The sequence below is a fragment of the Anguilla rostrata genome, chromosome 18 (genome assembly GCF_018555375.3).
Source record: "Anguilla rostrata isolate EN2019 chromosome 18, ASM1855537v3, whole genome shotgun sequence".
NCBI classification, from domain to species: domain Eukaryota; kingdom Metazoa; phylum Chordata; class Actinopteri; order Anguilliformes; family Anguillidae; genus Anguilla; species Anguilla rostrata.
In genome coordinates, this window is record NC_057950.1 from 11200451 (window position 1) to 11220329 (window position 19879).

General features: G+C 46.1%; 1 protein-coding gene across 3 annotated transcripts in view; it reads left to right on the plus strand.

Moving 5' to 3' along the window:
• smoc2 (SPARC related modular calcium binding 2) overlaps positions 1 to 15456 on the plus strand; it is a 29280-nt gene extending 13824 nt beyond the window's left edge. For 2 of the 3 annotated variants that reach the window (XM_064317623.1, XM_064317622.1), the window contains exons 5-13: positions 1712 to 1756; positions 3605 to 3688; positions 4277 to 4351; positions 6582 to 6768; positions 9322 to 9404; positions 13588 to 13687; positions 14108 to 14355; positions 14538 to 14575; positions 14940 to 15456. In XM_064317623.1, coding sequence (XP_064173693.1) covers positions 1712 to 1756; positions 3605 to 3688; positions 4277 to 4351; positions 6582 to 6768; positions 9322 to 9404; positions 13588 to 13687; positions 14108 to 14355; positions 14538 to 14575; positions 14940 to 14963 — 884 coding nt within the window. In that variant the 3' untranslated portion in view covers positions 14964 to 15456. The remainder of the gene's footprint in view (positions 1 to 1711; positions 1757 to 3604; positions 3689 to 4276; positions 4352 to 6581; positions 6769 to 9321; positions 9405 to 13587; positions 13688 to 14107; positions 14356 to 14537; positions 14576 to 14939) is intronic. The other variant, XM_064317624.1, reaches the window with a different exon arrangement.
• Positions 15457 to 19879: the final 4423 nt, after the last annotated feature.

Below are 19879 nucleotides of genomic sequence, written 5' to 3' on the forward strand. Positions count from 1 at the left end.
CTGGAGTGTTCTTGGAACTGAGCATTTTTAGCTGCCATTACTGTATATCACTTAATGAGTCACAGAGTATATCCTTTCAGTCAGCCTGGGACTTCATGTCTTTTGAGATTTATGCATCATGGTAGAGATTCACCATGAAACTTAGCTGTTCTGGGTGTATTTTAGCTGTGGAGCAGATGTGTGTGTGTTTGTGTGAGTACGTGCATGTGTCAGTGTGTGTGTCTAGACGTACAGAAATCAGAGCACAGTGTAAATGGTGAATGTATTGGGGCTCATTAGGGGTCTTCCTCCCTGGAGATTTCACTGATCTGTGCTTTGGGCACTCCTGGCTGCATGGCCAATGCAGAGCTCTAGCAGGGATTTTTGGCTAGGACTCTGGATCCACTTAAGAACTGTGGTGACCTGCTCATTGTGTGTGTTCTGTTTGCACGCATTACCATCTGTTGTTGAGAAGCCGTCCCAGTATACTGTAAGATCAATTTCTGAGAATGGGACAGATCATTCCGAGAACAGAATGTGGCCTAAAACTCTCAGAGAGAGACGGAGGGTTGAGCCGATGCCTGTTGATTATGATTCATAAAATCCTTTTTTGCTTCGATGGCAACTATTTCAACTGCTCAGTAAACAATTTGGAAAGCTGGGGAGGGGTGGGCTACCCACATTTCAAACAGGTGACTTTCAACAATGTGCAATAGCTGTGCTGACACATGATTTACAGTGTGCTAAATTATCTGCGGGCCACTTCTCTAGCACCAGATGGTTGTGGGTTTGAATCCCTGGCAAGTCCCTCCACGGTTATACCCATGGCCAAGAGCTTAATGTGAACCTCCCCAGTAAAAATCCAGCTGTGTAATTGCACGCAACTGCTACACAACTGGATAACCAATTCCACATGCCTGCTCTTCTTTCAGCCAGTATAGCAGTGGGTATTCAGTTATAGGCAGGCTGCTGTAGGTGGGCAAACATAACTGTCAAACTCACAATTAATGGAGTCAGTGGACTGTGGCAGCTGCATGTGTTTCAGTCAAACTTCCCTCAAATTACCTTCCATGCACTGTGTAGTGATGCTTGTTCTGTAACAGGCCACAGGTGCACTATTAAAAATTTTATTGTTATTTTTCTTTTTTGGCATGTGCACAAAATGCTTTGAAGGGATTTATAAAACAAAAATAAAGAGACACAGTATGTTAAAAAAAGAGGGGACAAAACTGCATTTTAAAAACAAAATCATATTTAGAGATAAAAATAAATAGATAATTGATGAAGGAACTGGGCTTACCAGATGACTGTGGGTTCAGTCCCCAAATAAATGGGTACTGGGAATGTTACCCTGAACAAGGCTTACCTTACACCAACGAGTAAATATTTGATCTAGTTTTTGAAAATGATTTGTACGTCGCATGATGTGTGTGGAGGTTTTACACGCACTGTTTAAAGTGGTTGTCTTTGGCATTGCTTCCTGCTGGCTATCAGCAGCTTCTAAACTCCCAGCGTATGAACTCCCCGTTCCTCTGGGGATTTCTGTCAGGCAGGGGCCAGGAAAGATTAAATGCTGAAGGGCCGAGAATGCTCAGCAGCCTGCCAACGGGAGAGTGTCCTATAACAATAACGTTTCCTCATGGTGGTGAGGTGGCTGATGCTTACTTTGCGAAATTAAACCTAAGATTGCTTGTCTTCCCACCAACCCCCTTGCTCCTCCTTGTTTTTTAAGGGTCAAAACAGGAGAAGGTCAACCCCAAAGAGCCAGGAAAATCAGGTAAATATCTCACGGGAAACCCTTCGTTTGGGTTTGTTCCCCCTACGTGCTAATGACGGGTCCTGGGTCTGTCTGTGTGCACGTGTGCATGCGTGTGTGCATGTGTGTGTGTGTGCGTGCACGTGTGCATGCGTGTGTGCATGTGCGTGCGTGCACGTGTGCGTGCGTGTATGCATGCGTGAGTGTGTGTTCTTGTCACTTGTCGTAGCTTGCTTCTGTAATACCGTGTCCATTGAAATGGGGAGTGTGAGTTTGGGGTGGTAACAGGGCCTGGAAAGGGATGTGATGATGGTGTGTTTGTACAGCAGTGCTTCACTCACACGTGGAGCTGTCATACCTTAGAAAGGGGAGGGGCTTGTGGTCAGGGATTCTAATAACAGCCTTTTTCTTCTGCAGCAATGATACGGAGGCATGCAGACTATACTGCAAAGAGAGAGAGAGAGAGAGGTGCTCAGCTCAATTAACATACTTTTTCTCCACTGTGCTTAAATTCATTCAGTCACGACCAAGAGGCACATTTCCTTGGATTCAGCATTTTTTCAGCCCTTTCTTCTTTCTTCCTGTTGAGCTTGTGAGCCGAGGTCTGGAGTTTTATATTGCAGCGGGGATCTGACTTTGAGTTCAGGGGCAAAACGCTTCATCTGATTCAAACTGCTTGAGTTAAATTTCCTACTGTATGGGAGGATGCATGTAAATCTTTCTTTTTTTTAATGTTCTGTTTGGTTCTTGTTTCCCACATAAATGCCCTAACAGAAAACCTAGAACTGGTCTTTTGCAACTGATTAGATTTTTGGATGAGTGTTGCAGGTCTGAAGTTGTGATGTTATGCTGGCCTTAGGAGTGGGGAATGGGCTAAATGGATATTTTGAGCTCCCAACGTTACTCAACGTCCTGTTTAATTTATGCAATCCAGCTGAGAGCTGGTATGAAAACCAAAAACCACCAGGTCCCCCCGGGGCTGGAGCTGTTCTCCTCTCTGCTGAAGGAGTGGGTCGCGACCTCCGTGAGGTTAACCAACTGCGGGCTGGGGGTTTACTTTAACTACCTCAACATCTTTCCCAATCTTGCCCCCAAAAAAACAAACAGCATCAGCCCTGAAGCCTCCCTGGTTTAATCATTCCACGTTAAACATGTGCGCCTGGCTTTACTGTGTTCCTGCAGCCCTGCATTCTTTTCCGTTCCATTGAAATAAAGCTATTCTTTTCCCTGCCCTGCGGACTGAGTGGAAGACGCGGCTGAGGAGCCTCTTAACCTCTGTCTTCTCCTCCATGCAGCTCTCTCCCGTCGGGTGCTCTTCTGGGTCCGTGTCCCAGGCACCGCTGAATGTCTCTCTCCTGTTAAAACATGGTGCTTTTTGTTTCTGTTTGATGTTAGGGTAAAATCCCAAACCATTTTCTCAGTATGGGTAAAAGATACACAGGAGGTATTGGAGTATGATGGAGTAGCTCACTTGTTGTTTTGGTTTTCAGACTGCAACCACTATTTTCCAACAAAAACATGTGGGTTTGCACACACATACACACACACGCACACACACACACGCATGCACACACACACTTGCACAAACACAAACACAAACACATAAACATGCATGTGTTTATACACATTTTTCATAGCCAGTCTTTCTCACATACACACAAACTCTCTCTCTTTCTCTCTCTCTCTCTCTCTCTTTTCCACTCGCTCCCTTTGTCACTCTCTCTCTCACTCTGTCAGTCACTCTGATCATCCATCCTCTCTCACTCTTTCACCCTTTCTCAGTTCCTATCCCCCATTACCTTTGGCCGGGCAATGTGCAAATCAAAGACTAAAAATGTTGACAAGGCTAGCTTACTCTCATAATTGTAGTCTCCTTGCAAATCTTTTCCATTCTGAATACAGATGAAACTACAGGATTAATTGTGGAGCCTCCGCCCTCAGCAGATGAAGAAGGTAAGACCACAGTCATCATCATTGCGAGTATGGTATCATTAGCTTTTTTGTGTTTGTTATATTTTTTTCACATGTAATTTTTTTCTGCGCAGTTGGGGAGGGAGATTTTACTCCACTGTAATGCCGATGCTTCAGTAATGAGATAGTGGTCTCTAATTCAATCCCAGAACCCACAGCTGCACCCAGTCTGTCCATCTCTGTTGCTTTTGGTGCCAGAATGTGTCATAAGAAGCCAAGTTTCCCACAATCCTCTTGGCAGCAGTAAACTCAGACGCATAGCTCAAAATATCCTTTATCTGTGTAATTACCATGTAGTTAGCATTCTATTGACAGCGGATGTAGACAAAGCTCTTACTTTTCTGTTGGCAAGCAGCTGCGTGTTGCATTTCTTATTCTAGACTGAACTAGTACTGTGTACATCTTTACTATATCTTTATTTCATTCATCCATAGACGTCTGCAGTGTATCACTGTTAGAGGGAGTTGTGGCGATGTTAATGGATTCGGAGCAGTAATTAGTGTAGCTCAAGAAAATACTTTTGTTCCTTTAAAAAATCTGAATCTGGGGCTTTGTATTTTTCTTCTTTAGACATCATCTCCCAGTACCCCACCCTCTGGACTGAACAGGTCCGGAGCAGACAGAACAACCGAACCAGAACACAAGGTGAGCTTACTGCTACGACGAGAACCTGCACCCTCCCACAAATGCATTATCACACACACACACACACACACACGGTACACAGCACGCCGCCACATACGTGCACACACTAAATGCACATTATTGATGTCAGGCTATATTTTAATAAGAGCTAGGTCACAGAAAAAGTTATTCTTTCGTTAAGTAGCTCATGGACTCTCAGCCCGCTGTGATACAGATTTGAGAGATGGGTTCTGAAAAGACCCTGCTGTAACTCAGTCATGGTTATTTACTGCTCTCTGTCGGCACGCTTTTAAAGACGTGTCACTTTCTCATGGTTTCCCCCGTTCTCCTTTAATTATCAGCACACACGCGTCATCACCATCATCAAACAACATGTGGCTTCTTCTTCCTCTGTCACACTCTGATCCCGTTCTGCAAGACGAAGGGCTTTCTCACTCACTTTCATTTCAGAGATGCATGCTTGATCCGGCTCTGCCTTTATTCTGCTTGTGTGTGCATAAATATTTGTATTGTGCTGTGTGTGTGTGCGTGTGTGTGTGTGGGTGTGTGTGTACATCTGTCTACTGTATGCGCGGTGTTTGTGCTGCATGTGTTCATTTGCATATATGTGTGTGTGTGTGTGTGTGTGCGAGAGAGAATATACCCATTGTGAAGTCACCTTGATTTATGACCAATAAAAACAGGGCAAACACAAAAGCCGATGGTTTTGATTAACCACATGCTCTTTGGATATGCGGATGCTTTTTTTAATATTAAAAATGTGCCTCACAGAGAGATCTTGGTCTCCAAGAGGGAGGAAGGGGTGAGGAAGGGGGAGGGTTTTTGCGCTTTTAATGCGGGCAGTGCTTGGTAATGAAAATAAGCAAAGACAGAAGGGTCCCCTTAATCTCTGCCGGCTCTCAGCCCTGGGAGGGGAAGGGAAGAAGGTGACGAAAGCCCCCGATCCCCACGGCACAGCGGGCTAGCGTGTCGTTTTCCACTTCTGCTGTGCCACCACCGCTCTAACTGTTGTGGGTTCCAGGCCCAGGGAGCTGCGGTCGGGCTTTTTGATGATGCTTTTCCATCAGAATAGCAGCGATAAGATTGACTATGGGAGGAGGTGACAGAACCAAGCTATTTAGTCCAGCAAGAGAAGAGGAGAGGGCCAAGAACTGAACCCTGGGGAACACCTGGACCTTAACGCTGAGGACTTTGTATCTCTGGCATTATTCTGTATAAAATGTGGAGCTTTGGGGGGGCTCATCGATATAGTGTTTGTGCCTATCTGTATGTGTTCAATGTCAAATTCTGGATGTGCAAAATGGTTTTAAACGGAGCACTCTGCAGTGATGTTGAAGTAGAGAATGGTTCAGTTCCCTATGGGAGTTATTGGCTTTCTGCAGCAGCCGTCACCCCTGTCTCTGGTGAGGCATTGAGAGGTCACAGAGAGGTCAACGCACTGGTGGGGGTCTCGTCGTGGTCAGAGCCACACTTTCACGTTCGGGCCAGCAGCAGTGGCGGTCGGGCTGGCCGCTGGTCTCCTTGCAAACAAGCAGACCAGGTCCAGTGTCTAAATATTTATTTAAGTTCAGCACACTGGGCCGGGGGCAGACATTAGCTCCTTAATGTCCGTAAACATTCCCAGGGGGACTGATAAAGGAGTCTGCCAGAGCAGTCTCTGAGCAGTCCTCCTCCTTCTCTTCTTCTTTGGTAGCTGTTTGAAGTGGTGTTGAGACGGCTCTTAGATGAGGCACCGGCCACCAGCCCCTTGGCCTGACCGAATAAAAACATCAGTGCTGTTTTATGAGGTCACTGTGAATCAGATGGAGAGCGAGAGAGTGAGGGAGTCTCAAGTCTCTTCTACATAAATAAATCTCCTCCACTTTGGATAGGGATGAGTGCCAGTGTTTGTAAGAGCCTGGACCTCTGCTACTCTTCTGTACCATACACACCACCTGCCAATGCTGACAGCTATTTTTGGGTGGCAGTGTAGTATGATGGGCAGGGAACTGTTCTTTTAACTTGAACGTTGCATGTTCAAGTCCCAGGCAGAATACAGAACACTTAAGCTGGTACTTAACTTTAGTGGCTTCAGGGTATACCCTAAATGGAGATATGCTGTGTGTGTGCGTCACTGGATAAGGACATCTGCTCAACGTAGTGTTTATGTGAAGTAATGTAATGTGATTGATTTTAAAAACTGATCTGTTCTTCTATTACCACCACCCCCTCCGTTCTGCCCGCCCCCCAGCCTCGTCCTGTGACCAGGAGAAGCAGTCCGCTCAGGAAGAGGCCCGCCAGCACAAGAACGAGGCGGTGTTCGTGCCCGACTGCGCCCAGGGCGGCCTCTACAAGCCCGTCCAGTGCCACCCTTCCACCGGCTACTGCTGGTGCGTGCTGGTGGACACGGGACGTCCCATTCCAGGCACCTCCACCCGGTGAGTGAGGCAGTGGTCCCACAAAAACTCTGAAAAAAGACCCCCCCCCACTCAACCAAAGGAACAGGGCATCCCACTGCTTGGTACCTCACCCCTGTATCCAGCACTTCCAGAAATTTGACCCCCAGAATTGCCCAAAGGGTTCTCTGCACTGCTAACCACCCTGGCTCTGCTAACTCTGCTAGCGGAGTGCATAATAGCATGGAGGATACGTGCCAGAAGAGAGTTTGCTTTCTTTAACTGAAAGTGACTGCTCGGAGCTGCTAGGACTATTTCCAAGGTCCCAGAAACATTTCTGCCTCTCGCCGACTCAGCTCAGTAATTTCTCCAAGGTTCTCTGGAACGTCAACAGCCATCTTTTATGCATTGTGAATGAGGACAGTCCAGTCCACGCGGCTGCAGTTCCATATGCAGCCGTTTTATAAAAAAACGCGTCATTAACGTTTGGCTTCTGTTAAATTCACTGTTACCGCTGAGTTTCAAACCCAGCTGATTATGCTTCCAGTGCCATGAATAATACCTTGCACTTTGGCAGCCCAAAGTAAACGAGAGACTGGCTACACTGCAATTGGGGTCCAAAGGAGGGGAACCCCTGTGCAAGGGGCAAAGAGTTTGTTCGCTGACATAACGTTATGTCTGCACTGCTGGCTCGACCCCATGCTCAAAAGCAGGTCTAATCCCAGCTGGGGTAGGGGAGAGGGTGTTGTGTCATTTTTAGGAAAGAGTACCTGCTTTTGTCGACATGCAAGTCACAACCGTGCTTTATACACATTACACACATCTGGTCTATAGGTACATAGCTTACCTGATCTATAGGTGGACAGCATACCTGATTTATAGGTACATAGTTCACCTGGTCTACAGGTACATAGCTCACCTGATATACAGGTACATAGCTCACCTCATCTACAGGTACACAACACACATGATTTACAGGTACATAGTTCACCTGATCTACAGGTACACAGCTCACCTGATCTACAGGTACATAGCTCACCTGATTTACAGGTACATAGTTCATCTGATCTATAGGTACACAGTACACCTGATTTACAGGTACACACCTCACTTAATATACAGGTACTTACCTCAGCTCATCTACAGGTACATTGGACACGTGATGTACAGGTACATAGTTCACCTGATCTACAGGTACCCAGCTCAACTCATTTACAGGTACACAGTACACCTGATTTGTAGATACCTAGCTCACCTGATCTACAGGTACACAGTACACCTGATACACAGGTACATAGCTCACCTGATTTACAGGTATGATGCTTACTTGATTTACAGGTACCAGGCATACATGACCTACAGGTACATAGCTCACCTGTTCTACAGGTACATACTAGCTCAACTGATCTATAGGTACAGTGCTCACCTGAACTATAGGTACACAGAACACCTGATCTCCAGGTATGCTGCTCACCTGATTTAGTCACACAACAGATTTAATCAACGGATACAGAGCTAACCTTACTTAAAAGGGTATAGCTTACCTAGTCCACAAGCTCCTTTTCAGACCTAAGGTTTATATAAAGTGTGTGCGTGTGTGTGTGTGTGTGCAAGCGTGCTTGTGTGGCAGCCAGGAATCTGTGAAACTGGCAAAAGGAGCTGTGCATGCTGTTACAGTTTTAATGAGCGAGGGTGGGGTGTGTGCGTGGGGGGGTGTGGGGGTGCAGAGTTGGGTATCGGGTTAATGAGCCCCCAGGCAGCCCGCCAGACAGCACATTAGTGCGCGCACAGACGCGGATTTTCGCCTTTCTGCCGCGTTCCTGGCCCGTTCGGAGAGGTCGAGCGGCAGCCACCGGGACATTGGCTCCTCCAGGCAGACTATGAAAGCGTCCCAGTGTTCCACACTCTTCCCTGGGAACTATTCTTCTCCCTGCCTCCCTCCCTCCCTCCCTCCCTGTCTCCAGACCGGAGAGCCAGGGTCCCAGCATTTCTCTCGGGGTCAGGTGCTTTCTCAGGACAGACAGCCAGCAGTTTGAGTACCAGTGTCAGAGAGCACCGGAACAAAAAAGCTCCAGGCCAGAGTCTCCAATCAGAGCTCTGAGCCCCTGGCTGTGCGCAGTACAAACTCTCAGTGCGACCAGCTGGCTGTTGATGGCATTATTGAGTAGGGCTTTGGAATAAATCAATCATCTGCACGATTTTTGGCCTGGTCCTTGTGTTTCTTACACAGAAAATATGCTCTTATAAAGGGTATTAGATAATTAAAGCAGTATACTAGAGGAGAAAATTCCTACTGTTCCCTGGAGGTTGATTCGGAAACTCCAGGAGTTGCAGGAGGTTTGAGCTGTATGAGACAGCCAGAGATTTAATATTCATCATCCACGTTTTTACTACAATAGAATGGGGTCATTGTACCCCTAAACAAGATGCTACTGGGTTTGATTTTTAAATGACATACGGACATGAACCTTGGACTGAAACTTTGACAGTATTTCTTTAATCGTTTCACGGCATTGTATTTCTCGCTAAAGTCACAAAGACAGTACTGAAGGTCTTTGCTCATGGTCTTCTTATGTGTGTGTTGTGTTGCTGCAGGTATGAGCAGCCTAAATGTGATGGCAATGCAAGAGCTCATCCCACCAAGCCAAAGGACCATTACAGAAGCCGACATCTTCAAGGTGGGTGTCAGTCAACTGTGTAAAGTGTGTGTGTCTATGTAAGTATGTCTTTGCATATGTGAATGTTCCATTTTGTGAGAATTTGATAGAGGACAAATATGTGCATTTATAATAGTGAGGGAGAGATAGAGTTGTATGGTAGAGAAATGTAAAAGCCTGTGAAGTCACAGATACTGAAAGTAAAATGTTTCATTTATTCCACTGGCAACAATGACTGTCAACTTGGAGAAAGGTAAAGAGGTATAACTGGAACCCCCCCCCCGACCCACCACGCCCCTGCTCATCAGGGGAGTGGCATGGCGATCAGCTCATTTTGTGAACCGTGAGCACCGCCCCCCCCCCGCCCTTACAGAAGGGACACAGCCTGCCCCAAAAACAGGGACGAGCCCCCAGCTGATAACAAAGTTTAACTTCTGTCCTTCTGTTTACATCATTAGTGTGAGGAACAGGATGTACTATCTGTTAGCTGTGAGGAAACCCATGCCCAAAGAAATACACTAATATCTCATGCAGAAGGGGGAGTCTGGGGCCGATAGCGTACAGCTGGGGGAGTAGCAGGGGCAGATAGCATGGAATGGGGGTCCGGTGCAGGAATGAAAGGGGGACAGCTCAGAATGGATGGTTGGGGGTCAAGGATAACTGAAATTCTATGTGGGGGTGTACAGTGCATAGTACAGTATAGTTTGCCTGGAAGTGCTTTGGTGGATTTAGTGCAGATGACCAGCACAACAGTTAGGCACGACTGACAGGCCTCCCAGGGCTGTTTAATTAACGGGATTTGAGTAAGCGGATCGGCGTTGATTTCCCGCCACAAACAGCTCAGCCGCTTCCCTCTCGCCGCGCTCTTCCCAGGAAGAACCGCGTGCAAGCGCAGACGCGCGAGCAGGCACACGCACGCAAGCGTCACGCAGAAACAGAGGCCAGGTGTGCGGAGGGCTGGAGTCTGAGGCTCTGAGGCGCTGGGTGTGTGCTGGCGAGCGGTGGCGTTCCACGGCAGGTTAGCGCGTCAGTAACGGGGCGGACGCGAGCAGCGCTAACGAACAGAGGCAGCACTGTTCAGCGCGCTAGCTGGCTCCTCAGCCCGGGCTGCGGGCACAGGTGGGCTCTCACTGCAGGTCCAGGTCGGGGCTGGTGATTTAGGGGTTGGGGGGGGGTTGATCGGGGGGGTCGGGGTGCAGACGGACTGAGAGGCGGAGGAGGAATACTGGATTTAAATTGCCTTCAGAAACACATGCTGCGTTTCAGCGGTGAAAAAAAATCAAAAATGAAGAGAAACGTACTGAATGATTTTAAGAGCTGGAGGCATAAAGACCCCGTTGAGCGATTTTGGTGGTATATTATTTCATCACAGCCTGTGCCGGGAGGGAGAAAAAAAATAAATAAGAAAAAGGTGTCATTAACAGCTCGGCCTGTGTTTACAGAGTGGGGAGAGGCAGAAAGTGTGAGAGCGGGCAGTCTGAATGGAGAATACCACAGGAAATCCAAAAAAACCAGGATCTTTTTTTTTTTCAAAATTTGACTAGAAAAGTGGCTTATTTATCGAGTGCGTTCAGCCATGACATGCCCAGAGTTCGTCTTTCCACAGACGGTGTGGTGTTCAGCTCTTCACCGGCAGCAGCCGTTTTGATCGAAAGTACACTGAGTATTACTGTACTGCAGTCCAGTGGCCTGGCAGGTGGTAACTGTCCTGCACATACACACATAAAGGTTCATACCCACACGTAGGTACACATCCATACACAGCATCACGGAAGTGCATGTACACATAATGCAGATATGTAGGTGTGCTCCTTGATACACACACACACACACATGTCTCATACATGCACACACAGTGACTCCCGTGTCACTGATCATCTGTTGAATCCCCTGGACAGTCAGTCAGAGTCGGAGAGCTGTTTTCATTTAATGACGTGTTGCATCGCAGTCCACGGTAAAGTCTGCCAGCATTTAGGCTGCTCTAATGATAAATGTCTCTTTCACATCAGAGCTGTCAGGGACCTGCCGTTGAGAGCTTTATGGGGAGGGGGGAGAAGGGGGCATCTTGTGCTGAAAGACTGTGGCGTGTGGGGATGGGGGTGTGGGGGGAGGCAGCGATGGGGCTGTTTGGCCAGTGTTTTACAGGAGGGGGTTTGGAGGATGAGGGAGAGAGTGGCATTGGGCTGAGGCTGGGAGTGTTGAGAGGGCCCAGTCCCGAGTGTGCGTGTGAAAATAATATCTCCTCACACATGGCCCCTGGTCCCAGCCCAAGAGCTTCAGCGCACGCAGGTACACAGCTGGCTCCAAACAGAGGAGGACTGGGCCCAGAGTGGAACTCCTTCATTTCTTATAATACAGACTATTCTACCATATGAGTGAGAAAGGACCTTTGAATGGGAATTAGACTCACATTCCAAAAGAACATAGTTTGATGACTTTGTGTAAGGATGCCAACAGTGAAAGTACTGCTGTGCTATTTACATGTCCAATTGTTCTGAACGGCCGCCAGCACTGACACTACATGTGAAAACAATTCAAGCAGCACCCGTAACGCAACTCGGTCTCCCAATTTTTCCATATGTTTTCCATAAATTTTCCATGATTTTTCCATGAAGTACTTAATGGGGCATCTATGCCTTAAGCCCTGTCATTAGGTCATAGATTATGAGAGGGGTGAAAGCTGTAACTCCATTAGTGGCTGGTGTCACGCGCAGTACCATGTCCGTATCGCTGATGCGCTGGAGACGCTGCTGGGATAGAGCGTGTCTGAGCCGTAGCAGGTGAAAGCCGCACTGTGTTGGTCTCAGAGTAGGAGCATAGCTGACATGCTAAGTTGGTCTCACTGCAGGAGCATAGCTGACATGCTAAGACATTTGCAGAGAATGAGCTCTCTTTCACTCAGGGAGGTGCAGCTCTATGAGCGTCTAGACCAACTAAGAAAAAAACCCTGGGGGGTGAGAGTTCAGCCATTAACAGGTGGGTCCGAACGTTTTATTGGGTCTGAGCCAACGGGGAACCTGCTGAATTTGAAACCGGAGGAGCAGGAAGCAGGCACAGATTGAGGTGACAGTAAAAACACTGTGGGGCCAGCCTTCACTCGGCTGGTAAAGCTGAGGGTTTTTTGGGGGTTTTTTTCCCACCTGAGAGAGGCTGGGTGAGACTGGAGCTTGTGTTTACCTCAGCGCTGGTCACCACCTGTTTGAGCTCTGGAGCGGCTAAACCATGCTATTATCTCCACGGCTGGAGAATCCTGGCCCTGGGGCCGGGCTGTAAAAATGCTGGAGAGCTCTGGTCTGTGGGCCTGGGGTCGGGTCGGGCTGGGAGGAATCTGCAGCTCGCTGGGACAGCGTAGCCTTCAGCTCCTGGTGTAAAAACCTGACCCTTTGGGTTTGCTCTTAAAACTATATGGCCTAAAATTATGCAATTACTGCCATTGCAACCATTCCATGTTTTTTTTTTCCACTATATTTGTAGAATTTCATTCGTGCAGCAACGTGTTTTCATTCTCATTCATTGATAGGGATTCAAACCTACGACCTCTCAGCATTTCACTGGCAAACAACCCCCCTGTCATCCATCTGATGGGCTATTGTGCGCATTTCGTTTGTCCGTATTGGCTTATTCATTTGTGCTGTTCATTTACTGGCTATATGCAGGGAAAGCCAGCTGCTTAAGGGGACTTGAACCCATGACCTCCCTTTGGTCTGGAGTCCAGTGACGTGCACATGACCCCCGCAGTATTTCATTCTGCTGCCCGTGAGGTGTGAGAAGGTCTCTCAGCCCTGGTCTGTCGTCCCCGCCCTCGCCCCCACCCCCTGTTCCGTGACTCCGCCCTCTGGGCCCCCAGCTGTAAAAGGGAAATTGCTCTGCAGAGCCTCCTGTGTGATTGGCAGGTGTCCTTTTCCACTGGCAGGACAGGGGGAGGCCTCGGTCTTTATTGGAGGGAGTAAAAGACGCAGAGGCGCAGCTTGAGTCTCGTTTCAGGTTTACCCGCCCGCTCTTTATGTTCGACTCACTTTAACACGGTGCAGCACCTGTTCTTTTATCTCCCAGCTCCTGGTTTATTGGACCACCTACAGTAACGTGCGTCAGTGTTGGAAAACCGTTAAGGTGACACTAAAGTGCTGATATAGTTGGTTTTGTGTACGTGGGCGTGGCTTGCATGTCTTTTGATTGACGGCTTCCTGCCCTGTCTCGCTGTCAGGGTGTCCTGGGGCCAAGAAGACTGAGTTTCTGACGAGTGTCCTGGACGCGCTGTCGACGGACATGGTGCACGCTGTCACCGACCCCGCGTCCGCGGCCAGGTAAGGGCCACGCCCACCGCTGGACATTGAGCTGCATTTCTGTTTTCCTTTAATGTGTTTTTATTGAGAATTAACTCAGAATGATGCATTTACAATCGAAGAAGTCCACTTTCACAAGGACTCAAATTTACCTCTGAAATGCTACCCATTTATTGTGCTGTTTCACATTTGGTAGGTTTCATTCTCAACACTGAATTGGGTTTTCGATTTGTATAAATGCTATTTTCTGAGAATTCTAGTAATTATCAGTATATGTATCAGTTGGTTATTTGATTAGTTGATTCACTGGTTAGCTGATTGATTGATTGATTGATTGATTGACTGGTTGGCTGGTTGATTGAATGATTGCTTTATTGATTTATTGGTTGGTTGATTGATTGATTGATTGATTGATTGACTGACCGGTTGCCTGACTGACAGGATGCTGGAGCCTGACCCCAGCCACACGCTGGAGGAGAGGGTGGTGCACTGGTACTTCAGCCAGCTGGATAAGAACTCCAGCGGGGACATCGGCAAAAAAGAGATCAAGCCGTTCAAACGCCTCCTGAGGAAGAAGTCCAAGCCCAAAAAGTGCGTCAAGAAGTTCGTGGAGTACTGCGACATCAGCAACGACAAGGCCCTGTCCCTGCAGGAGCTGATGGGCTGCCTGGGGGTCACCAAGGAGGACGGTGAGACTCCGCCCACACACGTCCAGTATTGTGACTGGGTAACATATAAAATGTTTGCTATGTACTGTAAGTTTCTTTTGGTTGGGGGGTATTAACTATATGAATAAAAACAGTCAGTGTTTTCACATTTTGACTTTGAGTACTACATGAAAAATAAAATAAAACTTTTCTGATTTTCTTAGGGCCTAAAACAGGTGAAAGCACAACTTCCAGTAAACAGGTGAGTTTACCTTTAAAGTAATACATAAATTAATTAATTAATTGATTAAATGAATAAATATATAAATAAAGAAAAGAATGGGTGCAATGCATAGAATGAACATTGTGGCGTTTATGTGGCCCGTGTAGGCATGATGGAGGAGCTGGGCTTGTGATCCAAAGCTTCTTTTGCCAGCTGGGACACAGTAGCTGTACCCCTCAGCAAGGATCTGAAACTTCTGTGAATCTTGCAGCACAATTAGATTGTGTGTAAAAATATGAGCCATATTATCTTCCTCATGGAAGGGTGTCACTAAGCAAGTAAAGTGTTGTGTAGTGTAGCGTACTGGGGAAATAAACTCCTTTGTTTAATTCTTGGTTTTCAGAACGCTTCAAAGAAACAAGGTTAAATGGGACTGGCCAGTGGCCACAAGACTTCCTGTATCCCCAGAGATTCTGCGCTCACCAAACAGCGATGGAAACCATAGTATTTGCACTTTGTACTTTAAGATGTAAATTCACTTTGTAGAGATGAGGTATTTAAACAGACTGCTGGATCTGTGAATGACATAGTTAGCTTTTTTATGTCTTTAAAAAAATAATTAACACATACAATGTATGTGTCCTTCTTGTCTAAAAGGAATACTTTTTTCTCTGAGTTGTACAAGTTTTCATGTATTTGTGTGTTCAATTTTGTTACAGTACTTGTTTTTTTATATTTTACGGCAGATGTCTGGATAGATTGGAGAATGTGTGAAAGGATAACGTAGGAGCCCTCTTGTATGTTTTCATATTAGCGACCTTGCCAGAGCTTTGTATAGTAGTTCTCAGTGTGCATAAAATATGACATTTGTTCTTAAAGCTGATTCACATAATTGGAAAATAAATAACTCTTTTTTTTTACATATTTTGGGTGGTTTATGTGTTGCCTGTGAGTCACTGTAAGGAGTCCTGATAATCCATAACCGAAGATCTTTACACAAATTCCCTTTCTGTGGAAGAGAAACTGTGTTCATCTGCTTTCTCTTCTTTTCTGCAACTGTATTTGAACCTTTTAGGAAGATTTTCTCTCTGCTAAATGAGACGTTCCTGCACCAGGAGTTCTGTATTAGTCATGCATAGGCAGGGTTATGTATCATAGCCATAATCAGACAGCTTGCCAAGTCCCTCCAGCCATATTTTGAAATGTCATTGAAAAGCATTTAAAGTACAAATTTCTATTCAGCATTGTGTGTCTAATTCCCCGGGAATACTGAAGACAGATAAATTGCACTCTAGTGTCTAGTGGGTGTGTTTATGTGTGAGTGTGTGTCTGTGTGTCTATGTGTGTGTGTGTGTGTGTGTGTGTGTTGAGGTGTTTGTGTTGTGTGTATGTGATCTGTGGGATGTGCCGTTGTGACCTGTAGTAGTGTCTGATGTGGAGATGTTGTTCATTCCTATGTCTGTGGTGTGTGGTCGTGCGTTTGTGTGTGCATGAGTGCGCGTGCATGTCTGTGTGTCTGTGTGTGTGTGTGTGTGTGTGTGTGTGCGTTGGCTGTGACAGGTTCAGACCAGTCCTCTCCCAAACGCCACGCTCCCCCTTTCAGCACAGGATGGAGCGGGGTTTGGGGGGGGGGGGGGCGTGTCCGCCCGTCTCCTGGGCAGCGTCAATCTGGCGGTTCAGGTGTGTTCCCTGCGGCGCAAAGCACCTGCCCTAAACGGGGGTCTGTCCCACCCCCGCCTCCACCACCCATGGCTATGGGACGGGGCAGGGAGGGGGGTATTAGCGCGGATTCTGCATTTTGTGGCCTCTGTTTTTTTTAAAGGTCTATCATTCCTCTTCAAAGTGCCTGAAGCACACAGCAGAGAAAGTATCCATGTTCCGCTCTTAGCACGTGTGCTTCATAAAACAGCATCTCTTTGTTCAGGAAGGGTAAGAATTCAGACAGGCTCCTTGTCTGATCCAGTTCCTCGCTAGCCAGTCTGTAGAGGCTGGCAATCAAAACAGACCTCTTTCAGGACAGACACGTCCAGAAAAACACTGAGTGATGTGTATTTGTTTATATGAACGATAGAAGAACGTCACACACTCCATCTAGCTTGATCTAGATGATCTAAAAAGAAGATTGACAGACGTATTGTGCAGTCTTATGTAAGGACTTAGTCAGGTCCGTCCCTTCGAAAACTGGTGCAGGTTAATTATGATGACTGGTTCTTTTGTCGCATTAAAATATGACATCATCAAGCTGTGAGCAAAGTCTTTTTTTTCCCAGACTTAAACTGAAAGACAGCATGGAAAATGAACTGCTTCAAGATAAATTAGTCAATAGAATTATATTTTGAATTATGCCCCTTCATGATCAGATTATATAAATGTTTCATAGTACAAAATGTGCAAAACTGAATTCCTATTGAGCAAGAACTTTACATTCTGGCATTACTTTACATTGTTTAGCAGACTTTTATTCAAAGCGTCTTTGAAAAAATAACATTACTTAATTGGAATAAGACAGAATTTGTGAGAAATTAAACTGGAATATGTATCTATTTGCCAAGTCTGGTGATGCATTTCCACTTGAGACTGACTTCATTTTCTACATGTGAAATAAATGATCAGGATTGGTCAAAGGTTCGATCTAATCCGCCTCCTGATCTGGTTTCAGAGCTGAGGAGCACAAAGGAAGGATTACCTACTGATGTTTTAAGAAGCCATTTTGAGGACTTACTGCTCCCTAATCACTGAAAATTGGCCCAGGTTTGGATACTGTATATCACAGCAGTGGAACGCGTATGACTTGTGCATGCGCGCGTGTGTGCATGTGCGCGCGTGTGTGTGCATGTGTGCGTGCGTGCGTGTGTGTGTGTGGTATGTGTGTGAGTGTGTGTAAGTCCCTGCTTCTTTGTTCCTCTGAACTGCAGAGGTGCAGACCACCACGAGGGATGGACAGACAAACGGATAATGAAAAGGAAGCTGGCAGTTATACAGACAGACATACAGGAAGACAAGCTGACTGACTGGAAGGCAGACACAGACAGACAGACGGATATTGGCAAGGGCAACCTAAGGTCACACAGACATAAGAACGAACCAAAGGAATATAGCATAGACAAACAGACAGACCGGCAGCCAAGCAGGTTGGCATTCTGTGTTTCCTGCGGGGAAATTCCACCTTCAATTAGCCCAAACAGAAAGGAGGGACATTCTTCACTCTGTGTGGAGTAGTAGCCTACGCTAACTCTTTACATGGCGTTTTATCACGACGTGTTGCTTGTTCAACACTCTCTATGCACTGTAATTTATATTTACCATTGTTTTGGGCCCCCCTACTGAGTCAGGTTCCTTCCAAGGTTTCTTCCTACATGTTGTTCCAGGGAGTTTTCCCTTGCCGCTGTTGCCTCTGGCTCGCTCTGTGGGGGTTTAGGCCAGGGTAAACTGTGAAGCGTGTTGTGACAAATCTTTTGTAAAGTGCTATATATGTGCTATATAAATAGAATTTTGATTGATTGACTGATTGATTAAACTCTGAAAAGAGTAAAACTCAACATTTTAACCCTTAAAAATACAATCCAACTGGTATGGTTTGAACTATGTTTTTTCAGTCATAATACAACTCTGACAGGTCCTAACAATGTAGTACTCTGGTATGCAATCAAATCCAGGCCCAGTCATAACCAATGACAGGGGGTAACAGTATCGAGGGGATTAAAGATTCTACATAAGTGGAATGGTTTTTTATTTTGAGCACATGACAAAATCACCATGTACAAGCCATTTCTGAGGAACACAGCCTGACAACCTCCGGTGATTACAACTAAATTATGGAAATCCATCGAGGCCATCATTCATTACTGAAGTGTTCCATGTCCACCCCATTGGACCTTTAAGCTCTTACCCATAATGCTTCATGCCTTTAAAGGGTGTTAAAGGGTTGAGGTTCACATTGAAAATGGGTGAGAAAGTTAAATGAACATGCAGCCCTTGATTAAGTCAGCATGTGACTTGAAAATAAATGCAAATGGTTCCAATATGAACCAATTTTTTGCTAAACTTGCCGAACTGTTTTATGAGGGGAAAAGAAACCGTTTAATTTTGAGTCAAAGTCAGGGACAATGGTTTCAATTAAATACAGGCCTAAGTGTGAACACTTTTAAACTCAAACTTCAAATTCTATTAAATTTTATAGACCTCCACGGTAAGGCCATAGTTTCACACATACACACAGCAGGTATTGGGAAAAAGTATACATACTGAAAAGTGCTCTTGCATAATTTCTGAAATGATCAAAAGCTCTTATTTATGGTGTTTGTGGTGTTGAGTAGAAGTCGGGTGAATCAGAACCAGTAAGGTGCATTAAGTCTGAATGAGGCCATTTGCAAAGAATCCTGCTTAAACAGTGATGCCCGGGCAGAAGGAAGCCTCTCTGGGCTGGCAGTTGACTCAACGCTGAAGATCCTATTTCAAGAGAGACATCCCATGAGTCATGTCTCCTGGCAACTAAGCTGATTGTGAGTTATGGTCATGAGGTCTGAGTCACTGACACAGATGTGTTTATCGTTGAATGTGTATTTTTGCTAATTTCATGAGCTAAGTGAATTTTATTAAAGAGTTCTGTTTTCCAGTGTAATTTAGCAGACATACTCAAAGCACCAACTGATCCAAAGTTAATAATCAATAATTAGTACATATACTTATAGAGAACAGCTACATTCAAATCAGCATATTATATTTTCTTTCCTGCAGCAAACCGGCATCCTATTCATGAAATCATTTCTGCTGTGTTTATCACCACAGACAGGTGATTTCTGACAGAATATCTGAAATGACATTTACCCTCCAAACAACATTGCTGAAAAATGCTGTGATGAAGTCACGCATGAGCAGCACAATAACTGCAGCCGTAACACACGTCCCTCTTCCATCCGTTTCACGTTTCATGATGCTGGAGTCTCCGAGGGCCCTGCTCTGCTATTTCACGGTCATCTGGTTTAAATCCGCATGGAAACGAGCTTCACACTACCCCTCGTACAGCATCGCACTGTTCCACGGAGGAATGCAATCCAGCAAGTCGGAGGCGTCTGGCGTAGCACGCCCTCAGTCTGGAGGCATTTCTCCGTCCTCCCACTCCCACCTCCTCCCCTCCCCTACACCTCCTGCCAGTCATCAGTCATCCTGGTCCTCCTACACCCCCCACCCCCCAAACAATACAAATTTGTGGACTTGTAAGGTAAGTGCGTACAGTGCCTGACACATGTAAACACAATTATAAAAAATAGATTTGTTTGAAGAGCTGGCACAGATTGTTGTGGTTTATCCCCTCTGGTCAGGGTCCAGTGTAAAGTGGCACAG